Genomic DNA, 14,672 nt, shown 5'->3' with positions numbered 1-14,672 from the left:
AAAGGTTTTCTGTATGAAGGGTACTTCAAAATGTACCCCAACTTCAAAATGTACCACAACTCATTTAAACCTGCCCTGAAGGGATGCCATCAAGTCAAAATGGGAAAAGGAACAAGACACTTAAATGGGAGGTGAACTTATTTTCAATCATTGCTACTATACAATTCAAGATTCTAATCAAATTACATTATCTAAAAAAATGACAAAATGTCTGGTCTTTGTTCCAGCCTTTCTGTCAGATCCTGGCTGGGGTGCCTCTAGGCATCTCCATGCACCCGGGGGCCATACATTTGTTTATTTTGTTCCTACTCTGTTTTCAGTTATTTTGAAGAGAAAACAAAACACTCTTCTTGTATTATTCTGTTTGTGTGTTCAATAAAAAAAAAGGAAATATTGATTCCATAGATTATTTCTTTACCTGATTATACATTAATATCTTAATAGTTTGTTGGTTGTTTTCAAATACCTGACCAATTTTCTAATTGTTATATTTTATTTTAAAACATTAACACTCAGAATCAATTGTTGAAAGGTGCCATAATGATGCCTGCATAAGTATAAAATAAATTGCTGTAAAGAAGACAGTTACCTAACCAATGGAATCTACATGAGAACCATTGCTCTCACATTTTGTATAAAAACCCACTGTTGAGATAAAGTAATACAGGAACATGCTGTGGGGTAGAGTCATGCTGTGGGGATGATTTTCAACAGCAGACACTGGTCATCTTGTTAAAACTGAAAGAAGAGTGGAAAGAGCAAAATACAGATAGACACTACATGATAACCTGCTTCAGTCTGATAAAAATCTGATACTTTGATGGAAATTTACATTTCAGCGGAACAAGTGTCCCAGGCTTAAGATGTATGTACTTTGGAGTGGCTGAACACCAAAAATGTGAATTTACTTTAGTGGCCCAGTCAAAGCCCTGATCTCAACTACACTGAGAATCTTTGTCGCTATTTGAAAACTGCAGTCTACAACTATTGTAAAAGCATCGTGAATCAACTGGACCAAATTGTCCACAAACACTCCGAAAATGTGTGTAAAGCTGGTACATAAAACAGACTTAAAACTATTATTGGACTAAAAGGTGGCTTAACCAATCACAAATGTGTAGGGGTTGAATACTTATGCAAGTAACATTCCATTATTTTGTACATGGTTTAAAATAAAAGGGGGAAACTATTCAGCAAGATTCAGGTATTGGAATTTTCATTGTTAGTATAGCATTGCCCAGTTTTGTGGATGCATGCATGGTCATCTCCAAAATGTTTGCATGCAATGGAACCAATCAAACGTTTACGTGTCATGTATTGACTGGGACAAAATGACAAGGGAAAGGCGTTACTCCACTGCCAGCCAATCTCAAGGATTGTTTTCCCACAAGTCATTCCGTAACCTACCGTAGTACAGTGCATTGTTTCACCTGGTTGGACATGCCTGAATCAGGAGAAAGCGAAGATGAAATTCAATTCATCCGTACGGTGAGTAATATAATCTTACTGAGAATGTTACACAGGTGTTGGCATTGATGGAAAGTATAAACATTTTGCATGCCATGTTGGCTATACACAGTAGCCAGAAAAATAACTGCAGCAGTTAGAGTATACAAGGTTATTTACACTAAATTCTACTGATCACTTTTAGTCTACTTTGAGCCACACTGGTCTAGAGTACATTCACTACAATTATATTTAAGACACTCATTAAACATAAAAAAAAATTTGACCAAGCATTAAGATTAAATTGTGTTTCATCTTTATCCATTTACAAGTTACAAGATTCTTGGATTGACTGTTTGAATATTAAATTGCTTTAGATTAAATGTTTTAACAAGTTCCAATGTCATTTAGTTGCTAAGAAAATTAAACTACCCTCTTTTGTACTTTACTTTGAGGGGAAAACAACAGCCATCCCGGTTCTACTCTTGCAAGTGGCTTGCTGAGCTTTCCTTCAAACTGAAACTTTAAATACAATTTAATTCTATTAATTTATTATTCAAAATTATTCTATTAATATATGTTTTCTAAACATATATATGCCGCTCCTGCTACACTAAATCAAACTGTAGCACTGGTTCTATTTTAAGTGTCTTATCACTACTGGCATAATGGAGGCCTGCAATTCTCAGTAGTGGTGAATCCTCTCACAGCTTGATATCTCAGCTCTCTGATAAAGGCTTGTCATTTGTGGGGTGTTGATTCATGCTGTGCAGGACAGTCACATGCTTTGCTAAGGGCTGTAATGTTCGTTAACAAAGCCTGAAACGCAGTTTGCAGTTCATTGTCCCCTTCAATGAAAAGGGGGAGAGGACTGTGGGTCTGTCTCAATCCATATAGTATAGTACATCCATACATCGCATGCATTTTTGTAGACTTACATTTTTCTGGTATGGACTGCTTTGTTATGGACTACTCTGTTTTCTTTCTTCTTTTTTTTTTTATAAATGTTAGTATAAGGTTAGTATAAGGTTGAGTCATCCACTCTAGGGGTCATTTTAGGCGTACCAGGCCTTTTCTTGTTGCTGTGTTCATCAGAGCATTCCTTCTTTTCAATATTGTTTCCAAACTGTTGTTTTGGTAAGCCTAGGTTTTTAGTTGTGTTTCACATTCGTTGGTTCTGATATTTAAGCATTATAATGGCACCCCTGATGTTGACAGACACCAAAACAACTTGCCATCAGGGGGAGAACTGGTCTCCACGGCAACTGGTGTATCCATGGGAGGCTACAATAACAATCAGACTTGAACCATTTTGTCCACATTTGATTGAATTTTGGGTTCTGCAGAATACTGTATATCTGCATATTACATTGACTGTCTCAATGGGGTCACTGCATCATTCATGGGGGATGTGTTTACTGTTGCTTTGGCCATTATCTCTGCACACAAAAACTCACAGTCAGACAAGTTAGTCTGCTGCCCTGTCATGAATCTACAATGAATTGGTCGGAAACAGTTCTAACCCATTGAAATCGAATGGGCTTATTGACCATTTACAATTGATGACCTAAGCCAAAATGACAAACTCAAACATATCAGAGTCGTCGCCTTCCTAAATTAGGTCCCTAAGTGGTTTTGCATTGCAGTTTAAATGATAATGCCTAGAGGTTGCTGATAGCAGTTTGGAATGGAGTGAGGCACAGGTCAGGCACCAGAGTGACTCCACAGTTTTGGCATCATTCCCGTGGCATTGAGGTGTCCTGGCTCTGGCTCCCTTCATCTCTCTCCACAGTGTCATATCTCCTTACACGGCCTGATTGGCTTCATGTGGACTAAGGAATTAAGGACTCGTTGATATACAGTATAGAAGCTTGTTGTTATGTACACCATTTATTAGGTGAACTCAACTCGCTTAAAATATCTTTGTAACAGCAAGGTAGTCTGAGATATTGCGTGCATTTTGTTTTTAAAATTGGCACAGTAAACTGTCAAGTGTAACAACACTGGCTGCTTTTTCCTTGCTTCTGTTAGGATGATGAGGTTGTCCTGCAGTGCATCTTCACCACCCAGCAAGAGCATCTGAAGTTTTGTCTGGCCGCCGAGGGCTTTGGGTGCAGACTCTGTGGTCTGGAGTCCACCTCCAACTGCAAGGTAAAAATCTCACACAAGGCTCTTACTGTAGGACTCCTTCAACTTTGGATTGGGCTGTTTAAGTGAATTTAGCCTGTGTGTTTCCCAGAATGTTCCTCCAGATCTGTCGGTGTGTGCCTTTGTGCTGGTCCAGTGTCTGTCTGTCAGAGCTCTGCAGGAGATGCTTGTTAAGAAGTTGGACCAGACAGCAAGTGTAAGCCAACAGCTTGCGTCTCAGTCAAATATACTGTGCACTGAAAATATATTTGTCCCCTTTCTCGTTCTCTATTTTTGCTAATTGTTGTCACTATATTATTCAACAAAACGTTCAAACATACACCCGATGCCCCAGATGAACATATGATTGCCCCCATACACTCAATAGATGGTTAACGCTCAGTGACCTCAACCAAATGCTTCCTGTACTTGAACCAACGGCTTTACCTTAGCAACATTTGTAGGTTTTTGAGCATGAACTACACATTTCAGTTCCTGCCACAGAATCGTAATAGGGCATAGGTCTGTAAATTGTCTGGGCTATTCCAAAGTGTTAAATGTATTGCTTTCCTGGACCATGTCGGCAAACCAAGTTGTTCAGGTCTTTTGTCAATATTAAAGGCCTAATCTAACAATATCAGGAACGCAGATAGGCAATAGAATTCCATGTACAAGTGATTTTAACAAAAAAACAGCACCAGCTTTTTGCTAAATTAAGAGCCCTTTATTGTGTGATTTTGGGTGATGTAGGCTTGTCAGGGAGGTGGTCAACGCACTCTTCTTTATGGTCATGCTGTACTGCTCCGACACTCCTACAGCAGGATGGTGAGTATAATCAGAGAACCTTTCATTTGGTTGATTCAATTACATTTTCTGTAGATTCATGGTGATCCCTTCACACTAATTGTGAGGTTTAATATTGCAATTCATTTCCCCCTTCAGTATCTTGGCTGTCTGTCGACATCCCAGTCGTCAACAGATAAACTGGCATTTGATGTTGGTTTGCAAGATGATAAAACAGGTATTTTGCACATGTTCAATTGCTAGACAGAAAACTTAATGCTTGTTTTCATAATAGTTAGATTTCAGTTTGCCTAGAAAGAGGCATTCATTATTGACACTCAAAAGAGATGCTGTTTCCTCTGTTTCTAGATGAGGCATGCTGGTGGACCATTCACCCTGCCTCCAAGCAGAGGTCAGAGGGCGAGAAGGTTCGTGTCGGGGATGACCTCATCCTTGTCAGTGTTTCATCTGAGAGATATCTAGTGAGTGAGGAGATACCCAACAAGTAACAAGATACCTGCTGCATTTGCAAGACATAGCCCTTGGCCCAATAGTTCGATTTTATTGTCATGAAAGCAGACAATATTTTTCCTAATGGAATCAGTCCTTCAGACAGCATGTCATATGCCTTTTACTCCGGAGTGGCTTCCTTCTCTCCACTAAAATGTAATGGCCTTTACAATAAATGATACATTTTTGTGGCCATACAGAATATGCAATATACAGTTTCACCTGGTATTACAGCACTGTCACCTTTAAAAAAGCTTCTGGGCATCAACTAGCAAAACGACAATCATCATTGTGTTTCAAGGACTCTACTGAGTTTAAATAGATTGTAGGTCCAATTGTTAGATCCTAGCACCACATTTTGTGATGAGACTTCTTCAGAAAAGAACTGAAGAAAATGCTGTAAATAGTTAATTACAGCATTTTGTATGAATTGTAAAACTTTCCAGAATCCTTTAAAACACTGTTATAAAGTGTTTAATCTTCATAATAATCATAACAATAAAACCGTGCATTCTGTGCAATGCATTGGAATAATGCCTTATATAGGATTCAGATTCATAAAAAGATTCATAAAAGTCAAACAAGCACAGTTAAAAACATTCTACTACACGTGCACCTATTGATCACAGTAGGGGATGTTGCTTTAATTATTATCATTATTTGAATCCTGGTAACCTGTCTTGATGTCCTTATTGTGACTATAATATTGTTTTTTTTCATGCAGCATTTGGCCTATGGGAATGTGAAAGACAATAAGAACCAGAGTGGCTGTTTTATTGTGGATGCATCCTTCCAGCAGACTCTGTGGAATGTCAGCCCCATTTGCTCTGGGAGTGGAGTCGCTGATGGTAGGATCCCTCTTTCTGTCACTACAGAGAACACAACCTGGGTATTTTTGAAGTTACATCATTATGTATAACTATTGGATGGTAATCCGTGACTTTCCTTTAGGTTTTTTACTATCCTACATTTTAACAGGTTATCTGAAGGGCGGAGACACGTTGAGGCTGCTGCGTGGACACACAGATGAGTGTTTGACCATCTCATCTACCAACCAGGGGGAGGAGATGCGCAGGTTAGGCACAGAGACACACTCCTACCCATCTCATACTCAACAAAACATTTGGATGGATCAGATAAAGTCCAAAACATTCATTAATGTGAAGCTCCTCTATTACAGTGTGATGCATTTTGAAGGTGGAGCAGTGTCCAGCCATGCACGCTCTCTCTGGAGACTAGAGATGCTGCGTGTTGCGTAAGCCTGTCTCATGCCTGTTTCATACTCCTCATACACTGATTTTCTAACTTCACTCTACACTTTGGAGGATTGTGTATCGGACGTTATTAAAGATGCACTCAGCTTTGGGGGAAATCTGATTTTAGACATGTTTCTGCTACAGTATAATAATTATGTAAACTGCATGTGTTACATTTTCTATTTTCTCTGCCAGTGCACCACTTAAACAAAAAAGCATCACATAATTATGGATCACAGCCTGCAGCACTTAAAAATTATGGGTCTACATTTTCAGCACCACAATGAAATGATTATATGTAAATCTGAAGAAACTGATAATACATAAACAGCGTGAGAAAAAGTAATTACCAGTGTTTTATTAGTTTTGCATTTTTCATTAGTTTACATTTTTATTTTCGTTTTCATTCGTTTCAGTGATAGTTTTAGTCTTTTTTTTCTGATATGGGATATTTGTCAGAGGCGAGAATCAAAGGTCAGAAAATGTATAGTGTAATAAAAACTCAACAAAACATACCATTTAATTAAATGTATTCACTTAAGACAGATGAACAACCATCCACAAAAGATAACTATAAAATATGTCAGTCAGTGTTTGTGTCATTAACCAGCAATATTCAACTGGACACAACAACAGTACATTAAATATAGGAACAAATATGTTAAGTCTACACAAAACGCAGCCTTATGTGCAAAGTGTGCAATTCTGCTTCTGAGTTGAGATGAAGCTAGTGTGCTTGGTAAAACTCCAAACAGCCAATAGACTAAAGACACACATGAACAGCACTTACAGTATTAAACCCATTCATGAGCCACACATGACATGACATTAATTGGGAGCCAGAAGTTTCAGGATGCTCAATCTGAGAAAAAATTTAAAAACCCAATTTTCTGGCCTACGGTTGTCTCATGCTCCATCATGCTACCTGGAGTGGGATCAGCTGTTTAGGGTGAGTGGGGCTTGGCGTTCTCTCTTACCTTGTCAAGGTAAGCTAGATTAGCCTTCTTGTGCAAGCTTTTCAAATGGACTTTCAGATTTGTGGGATTTTTTCCCTCGAGAATATTTGATCACCTTCGACTGCAACGCACTTGCTCTTATCTGACATCACTGGCGTCGTTAGCCCTGGGCGTCCGGGGTTATAGCCCCGGATCTTCTATGAATAGCCCCGGATCTCAAACGGACCAAAAATAATAATAATTTTTAAAAAAGCCCCATATCTATTCATCTATAATTCCGATCGCGCATTATGACAATGTAGACGTGTAGGATGCTAGCGTGTAAATCCACATTTTCAGCATGTACATTCAAAACCCTGTACTTTCTGACCCGGGCGGGGCGGGAGGGTGGGCTATGCCCCGAATTAATTGTGCTCTTAGCGACGCCTCTGTCTGACACACAGAGTCGTATTTGAAGAAATCCCTAACGGGACACAGCCGCTTTCTCCTGACTTTCGCCGCCATGATGCCATGTAAGGGGCGTGAACTAAAACACGCACAGTAAAGAAATTGGAAAATGTGTTTCATATCCTCCAAAAATAGTAGGAAATAAATCGACAAAGAGGAAAACTGAAGACATTTTCTTTATAATTTGTGTTCATTTTAGTCAGTTTTGCAAACTCACAATACAGTTAGTATGGTAGCGTCTGGGAGGGCAGTGTCTCGAACCCGTGATGCTCCCCCGGCGAGCACACTACCCACTGCTCCAAATAGGGATATTCCAATTGGATGGGCGAGTAGCGGCCCTACCGAGGTCGCTACAGTATTTTTTATTGTCAAATCTTGTTTTTATTTTTATTTCAGTTAACGATTTTTTTTTTCCACACCTAGTTTTCGTTTGCTCTCGTTAACGATAATAACCTTGGTAATTACCTTCTCAAATATGTAATTCCATGGAAGATAAGCCTTCCCAAATAACAATACTTGTTGGCTAATTACATTATTCTTATGCTAAATGGTCAGTTGTGTTTGCGAACATAATGGGTTAAGGCCAGTAAGACTCTTCCCTTCGGCCAGTTAAATAAACACAACCCCTGTTAAACTGTCCCGGACTCTATAACTACTGTCACTGCTCTATGCACTATATCCTGACTTACTGCTAGCTGACTGAGCAAAACAAAATGCTATTTTCAATAGGTGGAGTAGTAGTCACATATGCTGGGGTCAGCCATTCCGGATGCACCATGTTACCACTGGCAGATACCTGAGCCTGAATGAGATGAGAGGCCTTCACCTGGTAGACTGCGAGGGGGCTGACGTCAAGGATACATCATTCTTCTTCCAACCCTCCAAGGTCAGTCAAATTGGCAAATTTAAAAATGTTCTATTGGGCCCGGACGCATAGTCCAAATCAATTGTAATACCCTGTGGTGATGATTGGTCAATTGTCGACGCTGACCGGAAAAACATTTCCTCATCACTCTTTAGGAAAGGCTGAAGTGTGTGCCAAAGAAGGACATAGATGGTATGGGTGCCCCAGAAATCAAGTATGGAGACTCCATATGCTACATCCAGCATGTTGACTCTGGTCACTGGCTCACCTACCAAGTCAATGATGCCAAGTGTGCCCGCTTGGGAGGGGTTCAGCGCAAGGTAATTGTATCTACAGAATCTTTCCGGTACTTGTTTTCGCAGAGCAGGGCTCTTTGAATAATTTCAAATTCAAATACAAATTCCAGTGCACACAACAGAAACATTGACGTACACATACAAATGAAACAGGTGCACTGTAGACTGACATGATGCCAGTCATTACTGGAAGAAGCATGTCTTGTGTAACTTTTATTCGTTGCCTCTGATTAGTGCTAAATGACTTCTGTATCGTGTTTCGTCGTAACACTTCACCACACCTAGGCCATTATGCACAGCGAGGGTCACATGGACGACGGCCTGAGCCTGTCCCGTTCCCAGAGGGAGGAGTCCCACACGGCCAGACTTCTCCACAGCACTGTTCTCCTCTTCACACGCTTCATCAGGTACTGTAGCCTTCTGGGTACCGGATTAACTGGGTGTCACCGTACGATTGGTCGGGAGTACAAAGGTGGGGCTTGGATTAGCCAAGCCTGAATAAAAACATGTTTGGAAATGTAGATCTGGTTGAATGCTGGCCGTCTTCTCTGAGACATTTCTGCTGTTTGTAGGGGACTCGATGGTCTCGGTCAGCGGGGGAATATTCCACTACAGACAGTGGGTAGGAGTCTGGAGGATCTTATTGGTTACTTCCAGCCACCTCGGAAAGAGCTGGGTTATGAGGCCAGGCAGAGCAGCATGCAAGCACTGAAAAACAGACAGCATCTGTTTCAAGAGGAGGTAATGGTAATTATCATGTTTGTAATGGTTGAGGGATGTTTTTGTTCCGAATGTGCTATATAATCTCTTTTTAACCGTCTCTCAGGGGGTCATAGGCTTGGTCCTGGACTGCATTGACCGTTTACACCTGTACAGCAGTGCCTCTGATGTTGCTGCAGCTGCTGGGAAGGAGACAGAAGATGAGTGGGAGAAGATTGTCAACTTCTTCTATGAACTACTGGGTGACAATGAACCCCTCAGTATCCAAATCACATAATACACCTCCGACACTCGGTTGCGTCATTGCCATCTACGTAGATTGGATTCAGTCCATACATACTACATATCAGAATTCCACCTACAACAACATAGATCCGCATGGTAAATATCAACCAGATTCATTAATGGGAGCTGAAATGGCTGGGGCATTAAAATGAAAAAAAAAAATTTGCAAAAAAAAAAAAGATTGACAATTACACCTTTTAACATTGCATACAATTTGGCAAATTTGCTTGAAATATTATAATACGCTATAGTTTCACATATCTTCCCTGAAAAAGAAGGTTACTGTGCACATAGTCACTTTGCTGTCACAGTGTAAGGGAAAAGGACGAAGGCAGATAAAGGAACAAAAATGATGTTTAGTTGCCAAGGAGTAACAATTGTGGGAACACCACCAAACCAGTGGTGGTTAACAGGATCTCCCCCCTAAGCAGACAAAAGAAGCTGGTACTCGGAATGGGGCATAAGGCCAAAAGAGAGACTGGTCAAACAGGTACACAGCGCTAGACGCGGCTAGAAACAAATGAGCACTTAACCAGCTAACGAACAGTGTGACGTTGAGACAATACTAGACAATGAACCGGGGAGCTGAGGGAACGTACATACACCCACTAATGGGGAATGGGAGTCAGGTGAGTGTGGTAGAACAAGACAGTCGGCTACGTTCAAGAGCGCCAGGTTGAGAGGGATTGGGAACGATGGTGATGTGGACCTGCACCGGGTAGGTTGTGTAAGAAGCACTGCTCTGGGAGGATCCGTGACATTTACACCTAATCTTCGTCGGCACCCATTGGACAAATTGGACTCAAATAAATTCAAAACAATATTTTGACAACATTTGCAAACCATTAATACTCCCAGATCTGCCTAAACACATTAATGGCTAACCAATTCATCTTCAATAAAAAAATGATCACCAGTTTCATAGTTTCATCTTTGGTTTTCTCTTCGTACCAGCTGCTCTTTTAAGGGGTAATCGGAGGAATTGTGCAGAGTTCTCAGGCTCCCTGGACTGGCTGGTGGGCAGGCTGGAGAGACTGGAGGCTTCAACAGGTAAGTGTAACAATTTGGGGATCTAATTTCACCCATTACCTCTTATGACCAGAATGGTGACACACGTACATTTTTTAAATTAAAATTCTGTCACTAACTCTCTGTTATGTAGGGGTCCTGGAGGTTTTACACTGTGTGCTTGTGGAGAGTCCTGAGGCTCTTAATGTCATGAAGGAAGCAAACATTAAATCCATCATCTCTCTACTGGATAAGCATGGTCGGAACCATAAGGTAGGTGCAGGCTCAGAGTAGAGCTGTTTGGGTTTAATTGTTGCATTTACCAGATTTATTCAGATATTAACCTTTGGATGGTTTCATTCCAGGTCCTGGATGTGCTCAGTTCCCTGTGTGTGTGCCACAATATGGCAGTGCGTTTCAACCAGCATCTGATCTGTGACAACCTGTTGCCAGAACGTGACCTCCTTCTCCAGACTCGTCTGGTCAACCAGGTCACCAGGTTGGTACATAACCATTACCTGCATTCTGTATTCACTTAATTTTTTAAAGGAAAACAGTGTGTGAGATTTTCTTATGGATTTATAGTTAATGAAGCCATACCATGGCATTACGCTGTAGCAAACATGTTATTTTGGAATTAGTAATTGTTCATCGACATGATGCCATGATTTGGCTTCATGAAAATATATTTTGTCCATATGCATGTACTCCTTAGTGGTTCTCCAGCACTTCTTGATCCCTCACCTTCTCTCCTTCATTTGAATTTCTCTCTGTTGCCATATTGTCTTAAGATGATCATATGCTTTCTTTTTTTCTCCAACTCTGTCACCATCACTTGTGTTTTTATCAAAGGTTCTCAGCCATTCTGGCCTATTTTTCTCTCATCTCTTCCAAAACGTTCTTCATCTCCCTTCTTCCTCTTCCTTTTCTTGATCAAGGTCAACTTGGATCTAGAGTTGGATCTTTCTGGAGTTAATCACATCTTCCTGTCCATCTCCTTAAACATTTCCTCTGAATGTGTGTCCTCTTAGTCTCCCTGATTTTGGAAAAAGTATTTCCATTTATTTTTCTCACCTTTTCCTCTCCCTCTTCAATCCTCATCTAATTCCAGCCTTCTTCCATTTTCTCATCCCTTCAGTACTCTTTTCAACTCTTTGCTCTTAATCGCTTCATTCTTTTTCACTCACAGTTTCTCAGCTTGTCCAGCCTCTCAATGGTGCGGTTTGAATTCTGTAATATTTTGCAAGAGCATATTCCAGCATATTCTCATCTGTGTGTTGGACATTTTGGCATGGACTTCTTTACCAATATTCTGAACTCCTGAGCATAAAAACACTGGGATGTTGGCACTTATCTTCTTATAAAAAAAATGTGATGCGATGAGAACATTTGTATGAAGAAAATAATATAGACATAGCAGGGAAAGCCTGGCCTAGCAAAACATTATTTTTGTAGCTTGATTCAAACAGATTAAAGCCTGTTTTCAGCAGTATATTCTTTTCCAAACTGTACACTAAGTAATTTTGTTTTGAATACTGCTACAGTACACTTGAGTGAGTCTATGCAATGCCTCAGAAGTTTCTTTTTTTTTTTTTAAGTAGCTATTGATAGTCATTGGCTTGATTAGTTTAGACTAGTCATGCAGATCACCAGTCTTCATTGTGCTGGTCTCGGTGTAAATAGTTTGCCAGTTAGATGTTCTTTAAAACTTTACCCCACATGTTTATTCTCTAACATAATCCCCAGTGTCCCATTGTCCTTCATTAATCCCTTTTTTATAAAAACACAATGCCCTCTAACAAAACAAACAAACTAAATTAGAAAGAAAAAAGACTTAACAGACATTAACAAAACAAACACGTTAGACCTGTCACTTTGCAAGAATAATTTGTCCTTTCCTTTTTAACATAGCATGAGGCCCAACATCTTCCTGGCCCTGGGTGATGGCTCTGCCCAGTACAGGAGGTGGTACTATGAGCTAACCATCGACCAGGTGAGCCCCTTCCTCACGGCTGAGCCCACACACCTGCGTGTAGGCTGGGCCAACACTGAGGGGTTCCACCCGTGTCCGGCCGGTGGAGAAGGATGGGGGGGCAATGGGGTCGGAGATGATCTATGCTCCTATGGCTTTGATGGGCTGCATCTCTGGTCAGGTGAGGGAACACTAAGAGAAGTTTATCTCTGTATTTGGGTATGTGTATCACATAAAATATGAACGGAGCTTAAGTAAATGATGTGTCTTACCCAAGAGAAAGAGCTTTAAATGGTGTCTGTTAATCATTGGTGGGGTGTAATTTGTTATGTTACCCTGTTATATGTGGGATGAGAGTCTTCACTTTCAAATGAATTCAATCAATTTGTACATTGAGGCATTTCATGGAGAATCTAATTGAATGCCCAGTCTGATGCTCTTTCTGTCCCGGACGTCAGGCTGTGTTGGCCGGAGAGTGAGCTCTCCCTGTCAACACCTGCTTAGGGAGGACGACGTGGTCAGCTGCTGCCTTGACCTTGTTGCTCCCTGCATCTCCTTCCGGGTCAATGGGCAGCCTGTCCAGGGCATGCTGGAGAACTTCAGCTGTGACGGGCTGCTCTTCCCAGTGGTCAGCTTTTCGGCTGGGGTCAAGTGAGCGTTTTGTCTATGATAATGTCAAAATACTTTCCTTTTTTTTTCCTTATTAATTATGTCAACGCATCTACTTGTACGTCAGGAGAATATTTCACGAGATATAATTTCCCAGCATCTTTAGTCTTGTGAGTACAAACCAAAGTTCCACCCTTCAGGAAATACTGTACACGTGTGGCTGTGTCTTATTAAATTCATGTGAACGTGTTGTCTAAACTGGGTGCACCCAGGGTACGTTTCCTGCTGGGTGGGAGACATGGAGAGTTCCGCTTCCTGCCCCCTCCAGGCTTCGCTCCCTGTTCTGCGGCTCTGCTCCCCAAGGTGAAGCTGAGGGTGGAGCTGTGTCAGGACTTTAAACATGACCAAAACCTTTTGGGCCCCATTATTCCCATCAGCCCTGCAACCTTTACCCCTAAACCAGTAGACATCAGCCAGGTAAAATATTAGGATATTTCTAAAGAACGATAGGATCCAGTAGTAATTTGACATTGAGTTTTGCACATTTTTACCGTGATATTTATCGCATATCAGTTACACGACCTACTTTAGGTCAATAAAAACAGAGTAGGGGCTTTCTTCTATCTTCTGTCATATTTCCCTACCCCATGTTGTTCCTTAGGTGGTATTGCCTCTTCAGCTGGAGCATATTTGTGAGAGACTAGCAGAGAACACCCATGAACTGTGGGTCATGGACAAGATTGACAAAGGCTGGACCCATGGACCTGTAAGTTCCTTTCATTTTTTTATTAGTCTGCTGCACTTCTACAAGCTCATCAAATGTTTTTGAATGTAGATGAGAGTGGAAACTAAGAAGCAGGACCCCTGTCTGGTGGAGTTCTCCAGCCTGCCGGATCAGGAGAGGATCCAAATCCTTCAGATGTCCCAGGACACTGTCCGGTAAGACTTTTACACCATTCACACATTAAAATCACAAGGACCAGTCAAGACACTTATTTTGGGTTTGTTCAATTTTAAGGACTTTTCTTGCCTTTGGCATCCATATTGGACTGGCAGAAGACTGTGCCGATGAGGGAGTGAGATACACAAGTCTCTCCACCAAGTAAGTAGCTTTGGAGAATCCATCCATCATCTACCGCTTATCCGGGGCTGGGTCGCGGGGGCAGCAGTCTAAGCAGGGATGCCCAGACCTCCCTCTCCCCAGACACTTCCTCCAGCTCTTCCGGGGGGACACCGAGGCGTTCCCAGGCCAGCCGGGAGACATAGTCCCTCCAGCATGTCCTAGGTCTTCCCCGGGGTCTCCTCCCGGTGGGACGGGACCGGAACACCTTCCCAGGAAGGCGTTCCGGAGGCATCCGAAACAGATGCCCAAGCCACCTCAGCTGACCCCTC

At 41.4% G+C, this 14,672-nt stretch overlaps 1 protein-coding gene across 11 annotated transcripts in view; it reads left to right on the top strand.

The window, feature by feature from the left end:
- The first annotated feature begins 1,367 nt into the window (after window positions 1-1,367).
- Window positions 1,368-14,672, top strand: part of LOC105010552 (ryanodine receptor 2) — a 73,139-nt gene continuing 59,834 nt past the window's right edge. For 9 of the 11 annotated variants that reach the window (XR_004575802.1, XM_034292647.1, XM_034292644.1 and 6 more), the window contains exons 1-23: window positions 1,368-1,488; window positions 3,478-3,597; window positions 3,686-3,790; window positions 4,324-4,398; window positions 4,516-4,594; window positions 4,726-4,838; window positions 5,591-5,714; window positions 5,818-5,941; window positions 6,047-6,121; window positions 8,255-8,411; window positions 8,546-8,710; window positions 8,972-9,093; window positions 9,259-9,427; window positions 9,513-9,648; window positions 10,646-10,741; window positions 10,854-10,972; window positions 11,065-11,198; window positions 12,611-12,852; window positions 13,130-13,322; window positions 13,553-13,757; window positions 13,942-14,046; window positions 14,116-14,219; window positions 14,299-14,382. Coding sequence is in view for 10 of the 11 variants with exons in the window: in XM_034292647.1 (XP_034148538.1) it covers window positions 1,441-1,488; window positions 3,478-3,597; window positions 3,686-3,790; window positions 4,324-4,398; window positions 4,516-4,594; window positions 4,726-4,838; window positions 5,591-5,714; window positions 5,818-5,941; window positions 6,047-6,121; window positions 8,255-8,411; window positions 8,546-8,710; window positions 8,972-9,093; window positions 9,259-9,427; window positions 9,513-9,648; window positions 10,646-10,741; window positions 10,854-10,972; window positions 11,065-11,198; window positions 12,611-12,852; window positions 13,130-13,322; window positions 13,553-13,757; window positions 13,942-14,046; window positions 14,116-14,219; window positions 14,299-14,382 (2,894 nt within the window). In the remaining variant the exon portion in view is untranslated. The remainder of the gene's footprint in view (window positions 1,489-3,477; window positions 3,598-3,685; window positions 3,791-4,323; window positions 4,399-4,515; window positions 4,595-4,725; window positions 4,839-5,590; window positions 5,715-5,817; window positions 5,942-6,046; window positions 6,122-8,254; window positions 8,412-8,545; window positions 8,711-8,971; window positions 9,094-9,258; window positions 9,428-9,512; window positions 9,649-10,645; window positions 10,742-10,853; window positions 10,973-11,064; window positions 11,199-12,610; window positions 12,853-13,129; window positions 13,323-13,552; window positions 13,758-13,941; window positions 14,047-14,115; window positions 14,220-14,298; window positions 14,383-14,672) is intronic. The other 2 variants (XM_020047436.2, XM_013134215.3) reach the window with 1 other exon arrangement.

The sequence above is a fragment of the Esox lucius genome, chromosome 6 (genome assembly GCF_011004845.1).
Source record: "Esox lucius isolate fEsoLuc1 chromosome 6, fEsoLuc1.pri, whole genome shotgun sequence".
NCBI lineage: Eukaryota > Metazoa > Chordata > Actinopteri > Esociformes > Esocidae > Esox > Esox lucius.
The sequence above is the reverse complement of the archived record's forward strand: the minus strand, read 5'-3'. Positions and strand labels throughout refer to the sequence as shown.